At 44.2% G+C, this 19,285-nt stretch overlaps 1 protein-coding gene across 1 annotated transcript in view; it reads right to left on the minus strand.

The window, feature by feature from the left end:
- Window positions 1-1,386: 1,386 nt before the first annotated feature.
- LOC120996031 (retinol dehydrogenase 7-like) overlaps window positions 1,387-19,285 on the minus strand; it is a 59,381-nt gene continuing 41,482 nt past the window's right edge. Inside the window, exons 4-5 of the mRNA XM_040425687.1 lie at window positions 5,894-6,057; window positions 1,387-2,018 (exon numbers count right to left, since the gene is read on the minus strand). Of these exons, the coding sequence (XP_040281621.1) occupies window positions 1,801-2,018; window positions 5,894-6,057 (382 nt within the window). The 3' untranslated portion in view covers window positions 1,387-1,800. The remainder of the gene's footprint in view (window positions 2,019-5,893; window positions 6,058-19,285) is intronic.

Consider the following 19,285-nt stretch of genomic DNA (forward strand, 5'->3'; position numbering starts at 1 on the left):
ATTTTTACCACGTTAGATGGTGCTGTTACCTAACTAATAACTACAGGAATACAGAAATTGCAGCAGAAGGAATTAGAAATTAAATAAATAGACATGAACTGAAATGAATCTCTGCTGGAGGCAGAACACACTTACTAATGTATTGTGATTGTCCATATTGCCTCCTTTGCTGGCTTGATTCATTTTTCCATCACATTATACATTGCTGGTTTCCATGGTTATGACCACCCTGCAATCCATCTGTGGTGGTCAAGCTTGCACACTATAGCAAAAAGTTTTGGCTTTGGGAGCCCACAAAGGGTAGTGTTTTTTCTTGTGATGGAAAAATAAATCCAGCCAGCAAAGGAAGCAATATGGATAATGACAATATATTAGTAAGTGCCTTATATTAACTTCCTCTACATAATAAATGCTATTTGCTGAAGTGAAGACTACCCTTTTAATAACTGCTGCCAAGACTCCTGGAGAAATGTGTTATTTAACCATCAGGCATGGAGGCATCATGCAAATAGTAGATCTGTGTGCATGAGGCTGTATATATGTGGTCTCCTGCAGCTCCGTACTTCACTGTCTCACAGACTCCATAATGTGCTGTATGATACTTCACTGTGATGCCACCCAAGTCAACGGGTTTGGCTGTCTCTCATCTAATATATATGGGCATTTTATGTGTGATAGTTTGGTAACCATTACATATTTTGTTTTGGGGTCAGGTTACACTTCCGAGGCTTGGATAGGCATCATATTCACAGACACAGTTATCGGAAAGTTGTGAGATAGGCAGTAAGTGGGTAACCAGGGGCGTAGCTATAAGGGGTGCAGAGGTAGCAGTCACTACTGGGCCCAGGAGCCCGAGGGGATCTAAAGACCCTTGTGCCGTATAAGAAGACACTTATTATAGAAAGTGCATTCTGGTCAAGTTCTGGCTGGCTGGAGGAAAGGGGTTAGATCAAGAATTTGGCATGGGGTGGGGGTTAAATTTTTGTCTCGGGCAGCAAGAAGAATATGTGCTTCCCGGCCCCTGGCTACTAAGCAATGAGGGAAGGGGGGCCCCAATCTGAACTCTTGCACCAGGGCCCGTGAGCCTTAAGCTACGTCCCTGTGGGTAACAAATCATTATTTAGGGTATAGGGCATTATTTATTGTAATAAAACCTATAAGCAATAAATGACGCCATCAAATAAAATCTCCAGCATGTATGACATTCAAGAGTCATTATTCATCAATATATAGATTTAATTACTCTGTATGCTTATGTATCACAAACAAAAACAAAGTTTCTAAATAAATCAAATATTGCATTTGACAGTACCAACATGTGTTATGTTACCTGGTACACAGCACTTTAATGTGGAAAACCCAAAGTGCTTTATACAGATACACCCATACAGAGGAAACTATTGGTCGACTGTAAGGGTGGAAAATAGTTTTCACTTCACAAGTATTGCAAAGTTCATATGAAACAATAAAAAAATAAAACAAATTCTGCTCCGAGATCATTTTCCTACACCAAGCTTGTGCAGTTTAGACATGACCTCACTACTTTTTTAGTACTGTATCTCAAAACCTATGGGGTCATTTATCAAACTGATGTAAAGTAGAGCTGGCTTAGTTGCCTATAGCAACCAATCAGAAACCGCCTTTCATTTTCCAAAGGAGCCGTCAAAATAAAAGGTGGAATCTGATTTGTTGCTATGGGAAACTAAGCCAGGTCTACTTTACATCAGTTTGATAAATGGCCCCATTAAAATAATATCAGAAAGTTATCAACTATGAAGCTGTGGGATTTCAGAAGAATCATCAGATAGCATCTGCTGGTCTAGGCATTCCAATGGTGAGTATAAAGTCAGAGATCACTGTAGGTAAATAGGAAAGTGGTAAGTAGAAGAGCGTGGCATCCCATCCGGCGGAGTAACGTGTCCAGGGGTAAACGGCAGTCAGAGCATGCTCCATGCAGTTTGTGACCAGCGACAGGTCTTTGTTACACAATGGGGACATTACATCGACCATGTGCATACCTATAAATATGAGAGTACTGATTAGATCAAAGAAAATCCTATGTGTTCTGTTTTCTTCTCCATTTACAGTATGTCCAGGTCTGTGGCTTATCTCATGTCTAGTGTTGGGATAACTTGTGTTTTCGAGTTCGGCATACAAGGTTCGGGTTCGGGTTATCTAAGAATTCTGTTATGGATTCCACTACCACGGACCATAACTTATGGTCCGTGGTAGCGGAATCCATAACAAAATTCTTAGATAACCCAAACCTTGTACACTGAACTTGAAAAACACAAGTTTGCTCAACAGTTTTACAAAAACCACAAAGTTATTGTAGTTTGTAAAGTGATTGTGATTATGGATACCTTTACATTATTAGATGTTGGAGTCTTGTCTAGTCCTAGTTTCTGACTGTTGATTTGAGGGGCAGCAAAAAGGGTTGGAATGGATAGTAGGTTTCTGACGTTCCAGAGGTCAGATCCCTACTTATAATACTTTTAAGACCTGTTGTAATGGAATAGCCATTTATACGATGGATATCCATTTGCAACATTTAAGCTCCTGACATAACTGCTAAAGACATCTGATTAGGAATCAAGAACATCACAACAAAAATGTTTTCATCTGATCTTCCTATGCATAACTATTATGAAATATTCAGGGGAAGGGGCATATAATAATAATTCAAAATGGTTGTTGACCATACTGTAGATGTTATGATTGCTCACTTCAGCTATAATTATTTGTGACTACAGGGGACAGAGTAAAGCTACTTTCACACTTGCGTTTTTCTTTTCCGGCATAGAGTTCCGTCACAGGGGCTCTATACCGGAAAAGAACTGATCAGGCATAGCCCCATGCATTCTGAATGGAGAGTAATCCGTTCAGTTTGCATCAGTATGTCTTCAGTTCAGTCGTTTTGACTGATCAGGCAAAAGAGAAAACCGTAGCATGCTACGGTTTTATCTCCGGCTAAAAAAACTGAAGACTTGCCTGAATGCCGGATCAGGCATTTTTTCCCATAGGAATGTATTAGTGCCGGATCCGGCATTCAGAATACCGGAATGCCGGATCCGTCCTTCCGGTATGCGCATGCGCAGACTGAAAAAAAGGTGAAAAAATAAATGCCGGATCCGTTTTTGCCGGATGACACCGGAAAGACGGATCCGGCATTTCAATGCATTTTTTCGACTGATCAGGCATTTTTAAGACTGATCAGGATCCTGATCAGTCTTACTAATGCCATCAGTTAGCATACATTTTGCCTGATCCGGCAGGCAGTTCCGGCGACGGAACTGCTTGCCGGATCTCTCTGCCGCAAGTGTGAAAGTAGCCTAAGGCCCCTTTCACACGAGCGAGTTTTCCGCACGGGTGCAACGCGTGACGTGAACGCATAGGACCCGCACTGAATCCTGACCTATTCATTTCAATGAGTCTGTGTTCATGAGTGTTTTTTTCATGCATCAGTTCTGCGTTGCGTAAAAATCACAGCATGTTCTATATTCTGCGTTTTTCACGCAGCCCTGGCTCCATAGAAGTGAATGGGGCTGCGTGAAAAACGCATTGCATCTGCGAGCAAGTGCAGGTGCGATGCGTTTTTCACTGATGGTTGCTAAGAGATGTTGTTTGTAAACCTTCAGTTTCTTATCACGCGCGTGAAAAACGCATCAAAACGCATTGCACCCGCGCGGAAAAAACTGAACAACTGAACGCAATCGCAGACAAAACTGACTGAACTTGCTTGCAAAATAGAGCGAGTTTCACTGAACGCAACCGGACCTAATCCATCACGCTCGTGTGAAAGAGGCCTAAGGCCCCTTGCAGACGAGCGTGTCTGGATTCTGTCTGGATACGTTCAGTGAAAACTGCGCGATTTCGCAAACAAAGCCATTCAGTTTTGCTTGCGATCGCGTTCAGTTGTTCAGTTTTTATCGAGCGGCTGCAATGCGATTTACTGCGTTTTGCACGCGCGAATGTAATGTTTACAAACTACATCTCTTAGCAACCATCCATGAAAATCGCATTTCATCCACACTTGCTCGCAGATGCGAAGAGATTTTTACGCAGCCCCATTCACTTCTATGGGGCCAGCGTTGCGTGAAAAATCACAGAATATAGAACATGCTGTGATTTTCACACAATGCAAAATTGATGCGTGAAAACCACCGCTCATGTACACAGACCCATTAAAGGGATTCTGTCATCAGAATTTAGGCCTATAACCTAAACATATGGCGAGGTCCCTACTAATACACTGAATCCTAAAGTGACCTTATCAAATGCGCCTGTGGCTCTATAATCGTATAAAACAGGTTTATATCACCTGTCACTCATGTCACAAATGTGTCCAAGGGGACGTCTCATGATGCAGGGTGCTCGGCTGCAGCCATCTCGTTTAGGTGCCCAGCGCCGCCTTCTGAATTGAAATCGCCGCCCTCCCTTTCATTAGAGCCGCCTACCTCAGTTCATCGCCGCCTCTCTAACGTCCGCTCTCCTCAGCCAGATACTGCGCGTGCGCACTAGGTATAACCTGAGGAGAGCGGACGATTTCAGAGGCGGCGCTGACGTTAGAGAGGCGGCGATGAACTGAGGTAGGCGGCTCTAATGAAAGGGAGGGCGGCGATTCCAATTCAGAAGGCGGCGCTGGGCACCAAAACGAGATGGCTGCAGCAGGGCACCCTGCATCATGAGACGTCCCCATGGACACATTTGTGACGTGAGTGACAGGTGATATAAACCTGTTTTATACGATTATAGAGCCACAGGCGATTCAGTGTATTAGTAGGGACCTCGCCATATGTTTAGGTTATAGGCCTAAATTCTGATGACAGAATCCCTTTAAATGAATGGGTCCGGATTCCGTGCGGGCGCAATGCGTTCGCATCAATCATTGCACCCACGTAGAAAACTTGCTCGTGTGAAAGGGGCCTAAAATTGAAATCAGTAATAATTAAAGGGGTTTTCCGAGATTTTGATACTGATGACTTATCCCCAGGACCGCCGATGATCACCTGTTTAAGAAGGAATCAGCGCTTCAGTGAGCGCCACGTCCTTCACGCAGCTTACCAAGCAGAGCGCCATACATTGTTTAGCGGCTATGCTTGGTATCGCACTCATTGAAGTGAATGGGTCTGAGTGCGATACCAAGCACAGCCGCTATACAATGTTGGGAGCTGTGCTTGGTAAGCACAGAGAAGGCCGCAGTGCACCAGTGCCTTCTCAAACAGCTCATCAGCGGGGGTCCCAAGTGTCAGACCCCCACCGATCAGATACTGATGATCTATCCTGAAGATTGATCACCGTCAAATCACAGAAAACCCCTTTAAGGCTGGGTTTACGCAGCGATTTTGGCAGTGACACCTGTTGGATGACCAAGGACAGTTTTGTAGCAATGCAGCCATTGAACTGAATGGGGTTACAGCGTGACCCTCCCCAGAATCAGGATTTTTGCAATTCTGGAGCCGCTGTCTCAGCAACTTGAGAATCACGCTGGCTGCACTGCTATAAATGTGGTCTTTGGTTGTTTGACAGGTGTCATGGCCAAGATCATCGTGTAGCCCCAACATTATCCTCTCTGCGATTAAAATGTTGATGGTAATCCATTAGATTATTAGGCCTTATGGACACAGCCGTTGTCTGGCCATGCTTGTATTGCGGCCCGCAAACAGCGGATCCATAATATAGGGGCCCCGGCTATGTGCACACCGCATCACAGATGCGGACCCATTTACTTGAATCGGTCCGCAATCTGGAAGGTGCGGTGTGGAACTTGTTCTATTTTATTTTGCGCTGTGGACGGATCACGGACCCATTCAAGTTGAATGGGGGTTTGATCCATCTGTGATGGCTTTGTGCATGAGGCCTTAATGTATATATTTTGATGTAAAATACTCACACTTTTGAAAAAATGCCTCTCCATAGCTTTTTCTGACTTCCTCTGAAGTGCTGTCCCAGCTGGTTTTTGCACTTTTTTTTAACAACTCTGCACTTGTAATTTGTGTATTAAAAAAGCCAGGTTCGATAATGCATACCTTGACCCCAAATACCTTCATTTCACGCCTGTAAAATACACAGGGAACAGTGAGGAAAAAAAACTTGTTTATCAAAAACGTAATTTTCCAAAACCTACTTACTGTTAGGCACAACAAGTAAAAATGAGTCACTAATTAAAGAAGACCTTTCATGGGTCCAGACTTTATAAACCAAGTATCAGGATATGTAGGGCATAGTGCAGGGATCTGACTGCACTTACTATTTCTTCTGGGCGCCGCTCCGTTCGCCCGCTGTGGCCCCCGTTAAATTCTCCCGCCTTGTATGCTAATTTTCACATCGGAACAGGGAGGAGACTGCCCTGTTTCTCAATCGGAGTCTCCTTCTACCTGGCTGTAGCGCTGTTTAATCGCAGTAGAGAGCGTCACAGTCAGGGAGAAAAAAAAACAAAAAAACCCTCACCTTCTCCCTGGCTGTGACGCTCTCCACTGTGATTGGACAGCTCACAGCCAGAGAGAAGGAGACTCCCATTGAGAAGTCGGGCAGTCTCCTCCTCCCTGTTCCGATGCGAAACTTATGATACAGGGCGGGAGAATTATAAAGTCTGGACCCATGAAAGGTCCTCTTCAAATAAAGTTGCAGAAGCAATGAAATCCAGCATTAGGCCACTTTCACATCACTGTTTTTCATTCAGGTTTTGAGATCTGGCAGAGGATCTGAAAACCTTAATAAAACGGATCCGTTTCATTTAATACAACACTATGCGTCCGTTCCGTTCATATGCCGTTGTATAAATCGAAACGGAATAAAACTGGATTCCCCATTAAAATTATTGTAAGTCAATGGGGGGTGAATTTAATCGGATTCTGTACCATTGACTTACATTGATCATGCTGTATCCGGTTTATTCCCCTTTGCAGACTGGACAGAAAATGCAACAAAATGGAACTGATGCATCCTGATCAGTTTTGTCCATATTAACAATGAATGGGGACAAAACTGAACAGTTTTGGCCCGGTTTTGAGATCCTCTGCCAGATGTCAGAACCGGAAAGCCAAAATGCTGATGTGAAAGCAGCCTTAAAGGGGGTTTTCTGCTTTCTCCATATTAATGACCTATCCTAGGTCATTAATATCAGATCTGTGGGGGGAGATCGGACGCCTGGCACCCCCACTGATCAGCTGTAGGAAGAGAATGCAGTGCTCCTGTGAGCGCAGTGTTCTATTAATTGTTTACCTGCTCACCGTCGACATTGCAGGGGCGAGGAGGTGTAATCACAGCTCCTTCGTCCCATTCAGTTGCCAGTGTACTTTTTTTTATAAAGACTATGTACACCTTTGGTGCAATTTTTTTTATTATTGCATTGTACTTATTTTAAAGGGCTTCTGTCACCCCATTAAACCGTTTTTTTTTTTTTCTTTACTAATAATCCCTACACTGCGATCTCAGCATACATAAGCTAATTAATGATTTTCGTTCAGTAGAATTTGCTAAAAATCGATTTTTATAATATGTAAATTACCTTGCTACCAGCAAGTAGGGCGGCTACTTGCTGGTAGCAGCCGCATCCTCCGATCGTAATGACGCCCCCTCGGCTTGTTGATTGAAAAAAATAATTTTTAGCTTAAAGGGCTTCTGTCACCCCATTAAACCGTTTTTTTTTTTTTTCTTTACTAATAATCCCTACACTGCGATCTCAGCATATATAAGCTAATTAATGATTTTCGTTCAGTAGAATTTGCTAAAAATCGATTTTTATAATATGTAAATTACCTTGCTACCAGCAAGTAGGGCGGCTACTTGCTGGTAGCAGCCGCATCCTCCGATCGTAATGACGCCCCCTCGGCTTGTTGATTGACAGGGCCAGCGGATGGGATCTTTCTCTGCTGGCCCTGCCTGTTACCATTCAAAATCTGGCGCCTGCGCCGCGGCCGTACGTATCTTCAATCTGCGCAGGCGCACTGAGAGGCGGCCACTCACTCGGCCGCTTGCTCCTCAATGCGCCTGCGCCGGGTGTAGATGTGACGTCATCGGCGCAGGCGCATTGAGGATGGAGCGGCCGAGTGAGTGGCCACCTCTCAGTGCGCCTGCGCAGATTGAAGATATGTACGGCCGCGGCGCAGGCGCCAGATTTTGAATGGTAACAGGCAGGGCCAGCAGAGAAAGATCCTATCCGCTGGCCCTGTCAATCAACAAGCCGAGGGGGCGTCATTACGATCGGAGGATGCGGCTGCTACCAGCAAGTAGCCGCCCTACTTGCTGGTAGCAAGGTAATTTACATATTATAAAAATCGATTTTTAGCAAATTCTACTGAACGAAAATCATTAATTAGCTTATATATGCTGAGATCGCAGTGTAGGGATTATTAGTAAAGAAAAAAAAAAACGGTTTAATGGGGTGACAGAAGCCCTTTAAGCTAAAAATTATTTTTTTCAATGGATATTTATTAACAATGCGGAATCCTTTTTTTGCACAGAGCTGACATGCTCTACTACCTGCCTGTGGATTTTTCTTTTTTTCGGTCATCTGGGGAGCAGATGGACTTCTTATCTCTGCTCTCTGACCTTATAAACACTCAAAGCTCAATCCATATCTTATTGATAAAAATTTGGCATTAATAATGTTTATAACATCTTCGTAGTATAGAAATAAGGGTTAGATGACCAGCATAAAGTGAAAGCGAAAGTACCAGTCACACAGCTAGAAAAACAGTTAGCCCTAAACCTTTGTGACAGAACGGTTCAATATTTTTAATAAAGGCAAATTGAAAATATGATTTTCAGCCAAGAATGAGGAAAATGCAATCAAGCAAAAATTGCCTCCAAAAGGTGTACATAGCCTTTAAACTGATTTTATTGAAAGATGATAAAAGCAACATATCAGATAACAAGACATAACATGTGTCCAAGAATCTGACAAAAATACCATCATATCAAGACAGTAGTAGCATAATGGTACAAAACAGTTATAAAAGTTATAAAAGTGAAGAGTAACCCAATAACACAATGAAGCAATCTGATGGCACGTCCAGAGCATATGTCAGAGGTTTGTGTCAAAACTGACACCTGGGACAAGCCATAGATAGAGCCCTGCCCATTTTGTATAGTTAAGTAAATAGGACTGGAGAATTATGTATAGCCGTCATTAATTTCATTTAAGTAGAGAATGATATTATCATCCACCAGTGTGGGAATTTGTGTTTTTCATCTATACACTATTTTCATGGAGGAGGGGGTTATTTTATTCAGAATGAGGTGGAAGAATATAAGTGATACCCGGACCTTGGGACCTAACCACTAGAGATAAGCAAATGTTTAAAAAATTTGATTCGCCAGATTTTTCAGGAAAAATTTGTTTCAATCCGAATATATTCACAGAGAATTATGTTAAAAAACAGCTATTTCCTGGCTGCTGAGAGCCTTTATAGTGGTGTAGAACAGTGCGCCTTGTAGTAACACGCATAGGGAGTCTGCTTTGGTAGTGAAATACTGTGAGTCCGTATGACATACAGATGACCGTCGTCGCTCTTAGAATCACTGCACACTTAACTTATTAGGGCAGTCACGGGGCTAAAACTGACCAAATAACTCAAGTATGAACTCAGCCTTACAGGTCAATGTTAGTGCCAAGAAGAAGCGCACTCCTTTTACACAGTCGCCAGATGATTCCACATAGATGTCTACAGAACCTGTTCTATTAAATGCTTATACAAAAGTAGAGCCCCCGACAGAGGGGAGAGGGTGTCAGCAGTAAGTTTGTGTTGATGTCACTGATTAATTTGCCCTTCCTCTGATCCATCAGAACAATAACCCCCCAAAAAACGCATCTTGTCTGTGGAGCATATGCCTTCACTCGGTCAGCATTTGCTCAATAATTCATCAGTATTGCTAATGCCCAAAAAAAACAGGAGTGGATCTAAAACATTTTTCCTTCCTTCTGACAGATCAGAAGAAAGGTCAAATAAATGATGTCAGCCAGACCAAAGAATTGAAGGAGATGGAGTGAGGAGCAAGGGGTTAAGGAGAGGACCCCCTCCTCTCAGCTCGCTCTATAGGGCTTTACGGCCCAGAGGAGCCAATTCATTGTCTCCGTGTCAAGCAAGGAACAGAGGTGAAGTCTATATTCTACAGTCTACTCTTCCAGAGGGCCAAGTGGATTTTACTAAGTTTATTGTGGAAAGACAAAGGAAGGACAATAGCTATTTTTCCAGGCTCTAGGCGCCTTTGTATCAAGTGAAGGATTTATTAGCTTCTGGCAGCCTCACCATTACTTCAAGGACAGATAGGCCATCTGTTGCATCACTTGTGTGTAGAAGATAAGGACTTGAATCACCCTTACTGCAGGGCAGGCCAGCACATCCAAGGCGTAAAGGGGAAGCTCAGGCCATATGCCCAATTTGGAGACCCAGAAGTTGAAGGGGGCAGACCCATCATTCAGTATGTGTAGGCGTGTGCACACATACTGCTCCACCATGTTGCTGAAATGCTGCCTCCTGCTAAGACGTTCCATATCAGCTGGTGGTGCTGGTTGTTGTGGCGTGCTGACAAAGCTTTTCCACATTTCAGCCATGCTAACTAGTGATGAGCGGCAGGTGCCATATTCGATTTCGACGAAATTCGCGATTAATATGCGATTTAAATAATCGCGTATTGCGATTTTAACTTAAGGCTACTTTCCTATTGGTTTGATATCTAGAATTAGCGAAGATGACGAATGTATTCGTCATATTCCTCAAAACGAAGATAACAAAATATTCTCCATCTTCGTTTTAGCCACCTATTCGTCAACTTTGCTAATTCTAGCAATCAAATAGGAAAGTTGACTATAGAGACAGCTACGTTTAATTCGCTATGCGATTATATTACTTTGCTTTTTAAAAAAAAATATTGAATAGTTAAATTCTTGATTATTATAATGATTCTATTTATAAAAAAAAAGCAAAGTAATATAATCGCATAGCGAATTAAACACAGCTGTCTCTATAGTCAACCTTCCTATTTGATTGCTAGAATTAGCGAAGTTGACGAATAGGTAGCTAAAACGAAGATGGAGAATACTTTGTTATCTTCGTTCTGAGGAATATGACGAATACATTCGTCATATTCGCTAATTCTACCAAGCCAACCATAGTAAACCAGGTCTAAGTTGAAATCGCAATTCGATTAATTCAAGTTACAATAATCGAATTGCGATTTCAACTTAGCACTGCTATATTACATATTAGGCTAGAATTAACGAATATGGAATATAGCAGTGCTAAGTTGAAATCGCAATTCGATTATTATAAATTGAATTAATCGCATTGCTATTTCAACTTGGACCTGGTTTACTATGGTTGGCTTGGTAGAATTAGCGAATATGACAAATGTATTCGTCATATTCCTCAAAACGAAGATAACGAAGTATTCTCCATCTTCGTTTTAGCAACCTATTCGTCAACTTCGCTAATTCTAGCAATCAAATAGGAAGGTTGACTATAGAGACAGCTGTGTTTGATTCGCTATGCGATTATATTACTTTGCTTTTTTTTAATAAATAGAATCATTATAATAATCAAGAATTATTTATAACTATTCAATTTTTTTTTTTTAAATCAAAGTAATATACAGGGAGTGCAGAATTATTAGGCAAGTTGTATTTTTGAGGATTAATTTTATTATTGAACAACAACCATGTTCTCAATGAACCCAAAAAACTCATTCATATCAAAGCTGAATATTTTTGGAAGTAGTTTTTAGTTTGTTTTTAGTTTTAGCTATTTTAGGGGGATATCTGTGTGTGCAGGTGACTATTACTGTGCATAATTATTAGGCAACTTAACAAAAAACAAATATATACCCATTTCAATTATTGATTTTTACCAGTGAAACCAATATAACATATCAACATTCACAAATATACATTTCTGACATTCAAAAACAAAACAAAAACAAATCAGTGACCAATATAGCCACCTTTCTTTGCAAGGACACTCAAAAGCCTGCCATCCATGGATTCTGTCAGTGTTTTGATCTGTTCACCATCAACATTGCGTGCAGCAGCAACCACAGCCTCCCAGACACTGTTCAGAGAGGTGTACTGTTTTCCCTCCTTGTAAATCTCACATTTGATGATGGACCACAGGTTCTCAATGGGGTTCAGATCAGGTGAACAAGGAGGCCATGTCATTAGATTTTCTTCTTTTATACCCTTTCTTGCCAGCCACGATGTGGAGTACTTGGACGCGTGTGATGGAGCATTGTCCTGCATGAAAATCATGTTTTTCTTGAAGGATGCAGACTTCTTCCTGTACCACTGCTTGAAGAAGGTGTCTTCCAGAAACTGGCAGTAGGACTGGGAGTTGAGCTTGACTCCATCCTCAACCCGAAAAGGCCCCACAAGCTCATCTTTGATGATACCAGCCCAAACCAGTACTCCACCTCCACCTTGCTGGCGTCTGAGTCGGACTGGAGCTCTCTGCCCTTTACCAATCCAGCCACGGGCCCATCCATCTGGCCCATCAAGACTCACTCTCATTTCATCAGTCCATAAAACCTTAGAAAAATCAGTCTTGAAATATTTCTTGGCCCAGTCTTGACATTTCAGCTTGTGTGTCTTGTTCAGTGGTGGTCATCTTTCAGCCTTTCTTACCTTGGCCATGTCTCTGAGTATTGCACACCTTGTGCTTTTGGGCACTCCAGTGATGTTGCAGCTCTGAAATATGGCCAAACTTGTGGCAAGTGGCATCTTGGCAGCTGCACGCTTGACTTCTCAGTTCATGGGCAGTTATTTTGCGCCTTGGTTTTTCCACACGCTTCTTGCGACCCTGTTGACTATTTTGAATGAAACGCTTGATTGTTCGATGATCACGCTTCAGAAGCTTTGCAATTTTAAGAGTGCTGCATCCCTCTGCAAGATATCTCACTATTTTTGACTTTTCTGAGCCTGTCAAGTCCTTCTTTTGACCCATTTTGCCAAAGGAAAGGAAGTTGCCTAATAATTATGCACACCTAATATAGGGTGTTGATGTCATTAGACCACACCCCTTCTCATTACAGAGATGCACATCACCTAATATGCTTAATTGGTAGTAGGCTTTCGAGCCTATACAGCTTGGAGTAAGACAACATGCATAAAGAGGATGATGTGGTCAAAATACTCATTTGCCTAATAATTCTGCATGCAGTGTAATCGCATAGCGAATTAAACTTAGCTGTCTCTATAGTCAACTTTCCTATTTGATTGCTAGAATTAGCGAAGTTGACGAATATGGAGCTAAAACGAAGATGGAGAATACTTAGTTATCTTCGTTTTGAGGAATATGACGAATACATTCATCATATTCGCTAATTCTACCAAGCCAACCATAGTAAACCAGGTCCAAGTTGAAATAGCAATGCGATTAATTCAAGTTATAATAATCGAATTGCGATTTCAACTAAGCACTGCTATATTCCATATTCGTTAATTCTAGCCTAATATGGAATATAGCAGTGCTAAGTTGAAATCGCAATTTGATTATTATAACTTGAATTAATCGAATTGCGATTTCAACGTGATTCTCAAATCCGACAGTACATTCTAGTATGGAGACGTTCCCATGGTGATGAGGACGCTCCATGAGCACGGAAGTCGTCAGAAGCGGCAACGGGCACTGACTGGAGCAGCCAGGAAGCCAGGAATCCTAAGGACAGGTAAGAACTACTTTTGGGAAGTGGGAAAGAAAAAAATAACAATAAAAAAAAAAAAAAAAATATTCGAAATATCGAATTTATAGCACTATATTCGAAATATTAGTGAAGTGCCGATATTCGCAAAAATTTTTCGATATTCGAATATTCGCGCTCAACACTAATGCTAACCCTGCCTTCTGAGGTGCTGGCGGTGCCCCAGTTGCATTGGCGGCCTCTTCCTCCTCCCCTGCCTTCGCCTTGTGCTTCCACTGTGCCCCCGCTGTCAAGTGGTAATGCCACCAGCAGCGCGTCTACCAGCGTGCGCTTGTACTTGCGCATCTTACGATCATGCTCCAGTGATGGAATTAAGGACGGTACATTGTCCTTGTAACAGGGATCCAGCAGCGTGGCCACCCAGTAATCAGCACAAGTTAGAATGTGGGCAACTCGGCGGTCGTTGCGGAGACACTGCAGCATGTAATCGCTCATGTATGCCAGGCTGCCCAGAGGCAACGACAAGCTGTCCTCTGTGGGAGGTGTATCGTCTGTATCCTCTGTATCCCCCCCAGCCACGCACCAGTAATGGCCATGAGCTGGTTTGGGTGCCACCCTGCAGTGAACCCGGTTCCTCCTCCTCCATCTCCTCCTCATCCTCCAGAACTGTGTCCTGGCTGGACAATTGTGTACCTGGCGTTTGAGAGTGCAGGAACCCACCCTTGGAGCCACTTGTGAATGACTGGCCGGAAACCCTATGAAATGATCCCTCTTCTTCCTCCGCCTCCTCCTGTGCCACATCCTCTTCCATCATCACCAGAAGCGTTTTTTCAAGAAGGCATAGAAGTGGGATAGTAACGCTGAGAACGACGTTATTGGCACTGGCCATGTTGGTGGAGTACTCGAAACAGCGCAACAAGGAACACAGGTCTCGCATGGAGGCCCAGTCATTGGTGGTGAAGTGGTGCTGTTCCGCAGAGCGACTCACCCGTGCGTGCTGCAGCTGAAACTCCACTATCGCCTGCTGCTTGCACAGTCTGGCCAGCATGTGCAAGGTGGAGTTCCACCTTGTGGGCACGTCTCATATGAGGTGGTTAGCGGGAAGGCCGAAGTTACGCTGCAGCGCTGACAGGCGAGCAGCAGCAAGGTGAGACGGCCCGCACTTTCTGCTGCAGCTCTGACATATCGGGGTCATTTTTAAGGAACCTCTGCACCAAATTCAGCACATGCGCCAGGCAAGGGATGTGCGGCAAACCGGCTAGTCCCAGAGCTGCTATGCGATTTTACCCATTATCGCACACCACCAGGCCTGGCTTGAGGCTCACTGGCACCAACCACTCATCGGTCTGTTGTTCCATGCCCGTCCACAGCTCCTGCGCGGTGTGGGGTTTGTCCCCCAAACAGATACGTTTTAAAACTGCCTGCTGTCGTTTACCCCTGGCTGTGCTGAAGTTGGTGGTGAAGGTGTTATGCTGACCGGATGAGGAGCTGGTAGAGGACGAGGAAGCGGAGTAGGAGGAGGAAGCAACAGGAGGCAAACTGAAGCGCTCTGCAATCCTCGGTGGTGGAAGGACATGCGCCAAACTGCTATCCGCCTCATGGCCAGCCACCACTACATTTACCCAGTGTGCTGTTATGGAGATATAACGGCCCTGACCGTGCTTACTGGTCCACATATCTGTAACATCCCAGAGTATGTCACTAAACTCTTTTCCCCCTGCTGCATTATTTAAAGTGTAAATGTGTATTTCCATCTGATGTGATTTAACTGTACACTTTCATCATATGTACTTTCCAGGCCTGTATTATGTATTTGCTGTAATCTCCCTGTCTGCCAACAGGTGGCAGCAATATGTAGTGGACCAGAGCTAGGTTAGTATATCTAGTCTGGAATAGTGCATTCCAGGCTAGCTCCCCCCTTTCTGAGGAGGAGTGGAGTGTTCCCATTTTCCTACCTCATGGGGGAGAACGAAAGTTCTAGTGAGTGTGTACCAGCCCCCTGCCTGGGGAAGGCTGTGTTGGTAGGAGCTCCCAGTTTCAGGGATTCCAACCTTGGATCCAACCTCGGTTGAGGATCCATCTTCCCAGCCTGAGTGACCTATCCCAGCTGGTTGACAAGCAAGCAACAAGTTCCAGAACTACAGATCTCCAGGAAGACATCATACCCTGCGAGCAGTCCTGTGAGTACCAAATCCAGAGACCAGGAGAAGCCAAATACCTCGTTCAGCTAGTCAGGCCCAAACTAAGCAGACCTCAGACAGAGCAGAAGATAGATACCTGCCAGTTTCTTTAGGCATATGATCAGATGCAGAATACATATAGATTCCTGCCACATATTGCCAAAACCTGCTGGGACCTAAAGACTCATTGCTGTAACTTGTATGGATTTCTGTTGCCATCCTCTAAGTAAAGACAAGTTGGATCATAGTCCTGCCTGGATCTCATTTACTATCACTCAAGTTCCTCAATTACTCCTATTGACCACACTCAATTTTGTTGCATGTGAGCCAGGATACAGGAGTCCAGCCGTACTACAGGTAGGAGACACCGTTGACACTACACAGACATTATCCCCCTCTGGCATTCCTCACCTGGTACGTGAGCTATAACATCTTAAAGGGCCCTGCTACAGTACCTGCGCTAGCTGCAACTGGCGTCACAAACGTATACATATATAAACTGACCCACTGCATAGCATTCCCACTTACCCAGTGTCCTGCTCATTGCATATCCGTAGTTAGGTGGACCTTTCCACAGATGGCGTTGCGCAGTGCAAACCTGATTTTGTCCCCCACTTGGTTATGCAGGGAAGGGATGGCTCGCCTGGAAAAGTAGTGGCAGCTGGGCACGACGTACTGTGGGACAGCCACCGCCATAAGGATTTTAAAACTCTCCATCTCCACCAGACGGAATGACAGCATTTCAAAGGCCAGTAATTTTGAAATGCTGGCATTCAGGGCCAGGGATCGCGGGTGGGTAGGGGGGTACTTCATCTTCCGCTCCAGTAATTGGGAGATGGAGAGCTGAACGCTTCCGTGGGACATTGTGGAGATGCTTGGTGACCCACATGGTGGATTTTCTGTCAGATCCTCTGTTTGCGGGGTTGCAGGCACCACTGTCACTCCAGAGGTGGATGAAGAGGCAGAGACTGCAGCAGAAGAGGAAGCCGGAGGAGCCAGAGACCTTTCTTGGTTTTTGAGGTGTCTACTCCACTGCAGCTCGTGCTTTGCACTTAGATGCCTGGTCATGCAGGTTGTGCTCCGGTTGAGAACATTTATGCCTCACTTCAGGCTCTGATTGCACAGCGTGCAAACCACTCGTGTCTTGTCATCAGCACATTGTCTGAAGAACTGCCACGCCAGGGAACTCCTTGGAGCTGGCTCTGGTGTGCTCGATCCCTTGCTGCGGTGGGCAGTAGCAAGCGTACTGTCTAGGGGACGGCCGCTCCACTTTTGCACCCTGCTCCCTCTTCTGCTGTGTTGGTGGCTCTGTGCGACAACCGCCTCTTCCTCCGAACTAGACAGGTCACTCGCATGACCTTGATTCCATGTGGGGTTGATGACCTAATTGTCCTCCACATCATCTTCCACCCAGTCTTCACCCCTGCCCTCCTTGTCAGTCTGCACACTGCAGAAAGCCACAGCAGTTGGCACCTGTGTTTCATCATTATCCGACATCATCTGAGACGTGCTGCGGTGGTCCTCCCATGTACTCATCTTGAAACATAAGTGGTTGGGCATCGGTGCACTCAATCTCTTCCACTTCTGGGGCAGGGCTATGTGGATGGCCCTGGGAAACCCTGCTAGCAGAGTCATCAAAAAGCAGAAGAGACTGCTGAATGACTTGGGGCTCAGACTGCTTGGCTGATTTGCAAGGCGGTGAGGTGAAAGACTGATGGACATCGGCTGCAGGTGCTAACTCTGATCTTTCAGCAGGAGACTGGGTGGGAGAAAATGTGAAGGAACTGGAGACACTGTCAGCAGCCCAATCTACTATCGCCTGTACTTGTTCTGGCCTCACCATTCATAGAGCCGCATTAGGCCCGACCAAATAACGATGAAGGTTCTGTTGCCTAATCGCACCTGAGGAAGGCGTTTCACTTGTGCATGTAGCTGGTACAAATTGACCACGTCCTCTCCCTGCAACAGGAGCTCCACCAGCAGCACCACGACCGGGGCCATTTCCCTTATTCAACGCTCTCCTCATTCTCCGCAAATTTAGGATCTTGCCCAAAATGGGTGTTTTTTTAATAACGGAATATAACAGCAGTATCTAACACGTGTATTTCACACTGACAGATGCAGCAAAGGCCGCAAATTTAGTATTTTGCCCAAAAAGGGTGTTTTTTTAAAACCCAGAAAATTATTGCAGTATTTCAAAATTAGATTTCACACTGACAAATGCAGCATAGGCCCCAGATGTAGGGTATTGCCAAAAATGGGTGCTTTTTTTAACCCAGAAAATGATTGCAGTATTTCAAGATTGTATTTCACACTGACAAAATGCTGCAAAGGCCACAGATGTAGGGTCTTGCAAAAAATGGGTGATTTTTTTAAACCCAGAATATAGTTGCAGTATTTCTAGCTTGTATTTGACTGACATAAATGCACATAGGCTGTGCTGGTGCACTGAACATGCATAAAATGGCCACCGCCGCCCACCTAACAGATGGATAAAAGTTATTTTTCTGTGTCACTGGGCTTAGGGCAGGGTAACAAAATCTATGTAGATCGCTGAGTTAAACACTTCAGATTAACGATTCTTTACTATTCTCTCCCTCACAGCAGCAGTATCCTATCACTACACTAATCAGAGCAGAGTGATGTGCAGCGCTACGCGACTACAGCTTATATAGAGGCTGAGTCACATGCTGCACTGGCCAATCACAGCCATGCCATTAGTAGGCATGGCTGTGATGGCTTCTAGGGGCACACAAGTCAAACGCTTATTGATTGGCTGCTCTGCAGCCTTTCAAAAAGTGCCATTAAAATCACTAAACAACGAACCCGAACTTTTACTGAAAAGTTCGGGTTCGGGGTAAAGAAAAAAAAATCCTAAAATTACAGTTTGGGTTCGCTCAACCCTAGTGGTCTTCTTATAAAACAGCAACAAATAAAGGGACCCCTTGTGCTACTCCTACATCAGCTCAGCAATCAGGATAAGCTACCGCTATTCAAACAGTTTCATTGCAAATGATTTTTTCCACAAAATCCGTGACACCCGTGTGAAAGAGGCCTAAGGGTGCTGGCATACAGTGCAGTTCTGACATGCATTCAGGATGCAGTTTTTTATTAACTAAATCATTCCCACTATGCAGAACACCAGGGTTTAACAAGGCTGCTAAACTGGCTAAATTGAAAACTGCATCCTGAATGTATGTCAGAACTGCACTGTGTGCCAGCACCCTTAGGGTCCTAGTGGTTCCCTGGTATTCACCCTTTACCCCCTGTACAGGAATGTGGACTTTACTGCAGGGAGCCAACAAGGCTGCTATGTCCTGGAGTCCCACTTGTTAAAGGACCAAAAGTAATGGACAGAATAATCATAAATCAAACTTTCACTTTTTAATACTTGGTTGCAAATCCTTTGCAGTCAATTACAGCCTGAAGTCTGGAACGCATAGACATCACCAGACGCTGGGTTTCATCCC

Source organism: Bufo bufo, chromosome 3 (assembly GCF_905171765.1).
Source record: "Bufo bufo chromosome 3, aBufBuf1.1, whole genome shotgun sequence".
Lineage (NCBI taxonomy): Eukaryota > Metazoa > Chordata > Amphibia > Anura > Bufonidae > Bufo > Bufo bufo.